Below are 6073 nucleotides of genomic sequence, written 5' to 3' on the forward strand. Positions count from 1 at the left end.
CATGGCCGCCTCCCGCTGCCGGCTGGCGCTCCTGAACGTCTCTCTCTGAAACGCAGGACACCGGGAAGCTGAACGTCGCCTACTTCCGGTTTGACATAAACGACGCGACCGGGGACCTGGACGCCAACCGCCCCGTCCCTTTCCGCCTCACGCCCAACGTCTCGGAGTTCCTGACCACCATCGGCGTCTCCGGCCCGCTCACCGCCTCCATGATCGCCGTGGCGCGGTGCTTCGCCCAGCCGAACTTCAAGGTGCGTCCGGGCGGCATCTCAGCGTAGCTGAGGCCTTGCAGGAGCTGCGGACCCCGTGGTCTGTCGCTGGACGCCAGGCGTCTGCTCTTTGGGGAAAGGCTTGGAAATGTTCACTGTCCAGAATCCAGGGCGCAGGGAGGCTCTAGAAGCTTCCAGCGGATGCCTCTCCCCAGCCCTTGGCACTGCGCGTCAGTTCCCACAGCAGCCTCTGTCCATTTCTCATGTCCTCCCGCTGTCTGCGGGTTGCGGAGAGGCCAGCACGGAGGTGAGGTGGGAGGCACAGGGCCAGGTGCCCCGGGTGCCCTGGGTGGCATCTGACAGCCGCCCACAAGTGGCCGGACAGCAGCCGTGGCCGCTGTGTCCCCGGTGCCGGCCTGTGCCTGGCACTGCGCTGGGTGCTTTCTGGGTCCTCAGCAGCCCTCGGGGAGGTGGGCGATGTGTTGGGGGTCCTAGGGCAGGGGGCGGGCCCAGACCGGGGTTCACGTCCAGTTCATTCTGCTCGGAGCCTGTCTCCTCGCCTCCGAAATCGTTCCTCACAGTGGGGGCCAAACACACCTTTCTTTCTTTGTATACAATTTCCTCCGAGAAGCAGTTGGCTTCTGAAACCAGTTGCTTCCCAAAACCATTTTCTTAAAGTTTTTAAGGCTTTTAAAGAAAGCTTTCCTTACTCCTCGTGTCAGCAGAGAGTGCTCCTGCCTGCTGGTGCACTGCACAGGTGCCCACAGTGGCCGGGACCCAGAACTCAGTCTGGGTCGCCTTGAGGGTGGCAGTGACCGCCTGAGCCCTCGCCCACTGCCCCCCAGTGTGCGCCAGCAGGGGGCTCCAGCACAGGAAGTGGGCATCCCACACGGTGGTGAACGCCCACCCTCACTCAGGACAGCGCTGAAATGAGCAGGTGGCTCTTTGCCGGGTCAGGGTCTGTGTGTTCCATCCCGTGGTGAGGACCGGCCCCAGGTCTCCCGTGGCGAGGACCGGCCCCGGGTCTCCCGTGGTGAGGACCGGCCCCGGGTCTCCCGTGGTGAGGGTTTGTCTCAGTGCAGCAGACACCAGTGCCATTGCTGCCCTCCTCTGGCCTGAGTGTGGAAGGCGGAAGTTCTGCTGAGGTGCAAATGCTACAGGACTGTGTGTAGAAAGTCTCCATGGAAGCCTCGAGCCGTGATAAGCTCGGTGGCGCGGGGCCTCAGCCCGTGTGAGCCCCGCCATGGCCTTATCTCTATGCGTCGGAGCGCACTTAGCCTGCGTGCATTCTCTGTGAACTCTGAAGGTAGCCCTCTGCTGGGCAGGCGGCTGGTGGGCAGCCCATAGGAGGGCGCTGGGTTTGTCTGGTGAGGTCCCCACAGCACACGGGGCTGAACCTGCGGGGAGGAGCCGGGCCTGCCGCACACCCGACCCCACGTCTCTCAGCAGCCTGAATCTCGTGGCCGTCTTTAAGCTAAGCTCATGGCGGGGGCGGGGGGCAGCTGGTGGCTCTGGCGGACACATGGGCTGGTACCCTCGGGCAGCATGACGAGCTCAGCTGCCCGTCACACCCCCCCAGTGGCGGGAGCAGTGCGGCTCGGCTGGGCTCATGTCGGCTAACGTGGGCCTTGCCTCCTGCCCTGCCCCAGGTGGACGGCATTCTCAAAACCGTGCTCCGGGATGAGATCATCGCCTGGCACAAGAAGACGCAGGAGGACACGTCCTCCCCGCTGTCGGCCGCAGGGCAGCCCGAGAACATGGACAGCCAGCAGCTGGTCTCCCTGGTGCAGAAGGCCGTCACGGCCGTCATGACCCGCCTGCACAACCTGGCCCAGTTCGAGGGCGGGGAGAGCAAAGTGAACACGCTGGTGGCTGCGGCCAACAGCCTGGACAACCTGTGCCGCATGGACCCCGCCTGGCACCCGTGGCTGTGACCGCCCGGGCTTCTGCCCGCCGGCTTGCATACCCGGCTCGGTTGCTCCCCGAGGGTGTGGGGGGCCCAGCACAGCGCGCTCTCACGTCTCACGGAAGCAGGGCGCCGTCAGCCACTGCTTCATGGCTCTGTTTATGGTGCCCTCCCGCTGCGTGTGCACAGGCCGTGCACGAGAGTGATTGTAACCCTCCCAGAAGTCACCGCCACAGCGGCCCGGCCTGAGTGCACGGGCTGCGCTGTGAGGTCAGCAGCAGGACGCCCAGGACGACCGCACTGGACCAGACGGAGCTGGCCTGGGGATCTCGGCGAGCGTCGGCGAAGCCGCGCCACCCCGCGGGACCCCCTTCCTGGCCGTCTGGGGTCCGCGTTGAGCTGGGTGAAGCCGAGTGAGCGGGCTGGCCGCTTCCTGTCGCCAGCTCTCGTGTTTAGTAGGCATTGACAGACATTGTGCCTCATGGATCACTCTCCTCCGTAATTTAAAAAGAAGAAACAGGAGTTTGTTAACTCTGGTCTTTCTGTTAAGCTCACGTTTTTATAAATCTGAACATCAAGAATGTTCTATCTAAATTTGTACAGCGTGATTTTTTTAGAATAAATATTTTATAAAAGGATTTGTCATCGCTTATTTGTGCTAAAGTGACTGTTGGTGTGAGGGGCCTCAGCCGCTGGGGGCGCGGGGCAGTGTCCGGTGTGGCTGCCCGCTCATCCTGACCTCAGCAGTGTGGCTGCTCCGGGCCCTGCAGCCCCTCCGCCTGGAGCTTCAGCTGCCAGGGCTGCTGGTGTGCGGCTGTGGGCCCGGAGCCCCGGGCTGGAGCCCCCTGTGTGCACTTGGTCCTGCCACCCGCCAGCCCCGTGTGCCTCCAGGGGAGGCGGCGAGCCCGTGGCGGCAGGACGAGAGCCCACCGGCAGGGAGAGATGGCTCCTGAGTTGCAAAGGACTTGCCTGCACTGAGAGAGGATTTCCAGCAAGAGGGTGAGTCGCTTGTCCCAGGTCCCGGGGCACCCGTGGAGACGGGGGTTGAACCTCGCCCCGCTCGGCCCCGCGTGGCGGGCGGGGGCTGGGGGCCAGTTTGCATGGCTGACTGGGCTTTTTCTTCTGTCTTTGCAGCTCTGGAAGCTGCTCGCCCATTTCTGGCAGAGCCGTCTCGGATTCTGGAATGCTCGGAGGAGCCATGAGTCTAAGGGGACAGGAGGTGGCAGACTGGCAGTGTCATGGGCCTGACGGGGTGGAGCAGCCACTGTTGGAGCTGCCCCAAGCTCCTGGAGTGCCTGTGAGAGGCTGGGGGGGCGTGAGGCGGGGGTGGGGAGGGTGTGGGGCTGGGGGGCATGAGGCAGGGCGGAGCCTGTGTTGCTGGAGAGGCAGCCCCCGCTGCCCCTGGACGCTGCAGCTCCCACCTCGGGCTGGCCACGACCTGCATGTGGACGGGGGACCGGGAGACGTGGCCAGGGGCAGGGCCTCACGGAGCCGAGAGGCCTGAGTGGGCTTATTGCCCGGGGTGATCATCATCATGCCCGTGATGCCTCAAACACGATTTCAGGGTAAGGGCGGTGAGACAGCTTTTGCATCGTGGTGAAACACCCGTACCGTGAAATCTACCATCCTGAGCCCTGCTGCAGGAACGGCCTGGGGGTGTTGGACACCCCCAGTGCCACCACCACCCGTCTCCCCGGAACTTGGCTCGTCCCACGCCCACCCTGCCTGTCATGCACAAGTCCTCCCTCCAGCCTGCATCCTGCTTGGTGCGTCCTGGATGACGGCTCTGGCGCCTGGTTGCCGTGGGTTCTGCCGTGGGTCCTGGTACCCTGCTGGTTTCACTGTAACGGTTGTCCCCACGGGCCGGCCTTGTGGGGGCAGGTGTCAGAATCTTCTTCCTTTTCTAAGGCTGAACAGTACTCCCGGGGGTGTATGTGTCGCACGTTGCGCCCTCGGCTGTCGGCGGGCACCTGGGTCGTTTCCCTCCTCGGGCCACTGGGAGGGCCGAGGCGACGTGGTTCTGAGTACGCAGTCGCTGCTCCCAGCTCTGGGTACTCGGCCAGAAGTGGGGTGCTGCACCGTACAGGAACTGCAACACATGGGGTTTCCAGTTCTCCACATCCTTGTAACTCTTGTTGTTTGTGTTTTAGTAGCAACCATCCTAATGGGTGCAAAATGGTGCCTTGTGGTGAGGATTTGTGTTTCTTTTAACTTTGTGATTTTGAAGAACTTTTCATGTGCCTGTGGGCTACTTGTATTTCTTCTTTGGAGAAATGTCTATTCTAGTTCTTTGCTCACCTTTGAGTTTTTTATTTTATTTTATTTTTTTTATTTTAGGGCCAGAGCTGTGGCACAACAGGTTAAAGCCCCAGCCTGCAGTGCTGGCATCCCATATGGGCACTGGTTCAAGTCCCGGCTGTTCCATTTCTGATCCAGCTCCCTGCTAATGCACCTGAGAAAGCAGCTGAAGATGGTCCAAGCGCTTGGGTCCCTGTATGCGTGTGGGAGACCCGAAGAAGCTCCTGACTCTTAGCTTCTGATAGGCTCAGCTCCAGCTGTTCTGGCCGTTTGGGGAGTGAACCAGCAGTTAGGAGAGACAGAGAGATCTTGCATCTGCTGGTTCACTGCCCAGATAGCCACAACGGCCAAGGCTAGGCCAGTGCAAAGCCAGGAGCATGGAGTTCCGTCATGGTGCCCCACATAGATTTGGGACCCAGGCACTTTAGGCCGCCGTCTGCTGCTTTCCCTGGCTCATTAGCAGGGAGCTGGATCCGAAGTGGAGCGGCTGAGACTCCAACCAGCACTCTTGGGATGCTGGCGTTGCAAGCAGTGACTTAACCCACTGTGCCACGATGCTGGCCTGAGTTTAGTTCTTACTATAGTCTGATACTAATCTTTTACAGATAATTTTTTTAAGATTTATTTACTTATTTTAAAGGCAGAGTTACAGAGAGGCAGAGAGAGAGAGGTCTTCTATCCGCTGGTTCACTCCCCAGGTGGCCGCAATGGCTGGAGCTGTGCCGATCCAAAGCTAGGAGTCAGGAGCTTTTTCCCGGTCTCCCACACGGGTGCAGGGGCCCAAGCTCTTGGGCCATCCTTCACTGCTTTCCCAGGCCACAGCAGAGAGCCAGATCAGAAGTGGAGCAGCCAGGACTTGAACTGGCGCCCATATGGGATGCCGGTACTGCAGGCAGCAGCTTTACCCACTATGCCACAGGGCCAGCTGCCCTACGGATAAATTGTTTACAAATTATTTCTCAGTTACAGTGACAGTTCCTCACTTAACTGATAGTGTATTTTGATACCTAAGTTAACTTCGATGTAGTCATTTTTTGTTGCCTATGCTTCTGATTACTGTCTAAGAAACAACTGATGAGTACGGTGTCGTGTGCGGTGTCATGAGGCTTCCCGCTAACAGTCCTACAGTTAGTGCTGGTTGTGTCGGCCTTTGATCCACGTTGGGTTTCTGCGTGGAGCATGAGGTGGGGGTCCAGTTCCTCCGCGTGTGGGCGCGCCTGCTTTGGTAGTGTCGTCCAAAGCCCCGTGCGTGTACGGGATGGCTCGTTTCCGGACTGCTGGCTGGCGCCCGTGTTGGCCTCAGCGCCACTTCCGCCCTGTGTGGCTTCCTGTGGCTTTTAGAAAAGTCAAGGAGTAGGAGACCCCCACCTGTGTTCTTCTCCAGGGTTTTTGGGGCTATTTTGGGACCCCTCCCGATTCCAGCTGAATTTTAGGATGCATTTTTCTGTCTCTACAAGAAGCACTGGGATTTTTGCTGGCGACTGTCGAGTCTGTAGCCGTCTGGATAGTCAAGGCCGTCGGATCTCTGCTGACTCTTCCAGTCTGGGCCAGCAGGGGGAGTGTTTGTGGTTTTGAGGTAACAAGTCTTTGAGCTCCCGTTGGCTGAGGTTCTGCCGAAGTGTTTTACTCTTCCACGGCGCTGTAGGTGGGATTATCCTCT

The 6073-nt window shown here is 60.1% G+C and overlaps 1 protein-coding gene across 18 annotated transcripts in view; it reads left to right on the plus strand.

Moving 5' to 3' along the window:
- TRRAP (transformation/transcription domain associated protein) overlaps positions 1-2753 on the plus strand; it is a 113142-nt gene extending 110389 nt beyond the window's left edge. For all 18 annotated transcript variants that reach the window (XM_089320861.1, XM_089320862.1, XM_089320864.1 and 15 more), the window contains 2 exons: positions 57-251; positions 1859-2753. In XM_089320861.1, the coding sequence (XP_089176987.1) occupies positions 57-251; positions 1859-2143 (480 nt within the window). In that variant the 3' untranslated portion in view covers positions 2144-2753. The remainder of the gene's footprint in view (positions 1-56; positions 252-1858) is intronic.
- Positions 2754-6073: the final 3320 nt, after the last annotated feature.

This window comes from Oryctolagus cuniculus, chromosome 19 (genome assembly GCF_051225735.1).
Source record: "Oryctolagus cuniculus isolate XC-2025 breed Fujian yellow rabbit chromosome 19, ASM5122573v1, whole genome shotgun sequence".
NCBI lineage: Eukaryota > Metazoa > Chordata > Mammalia > Lagomorpha > Leporidae > Oryctolagus > Oryctolagus cuniculus.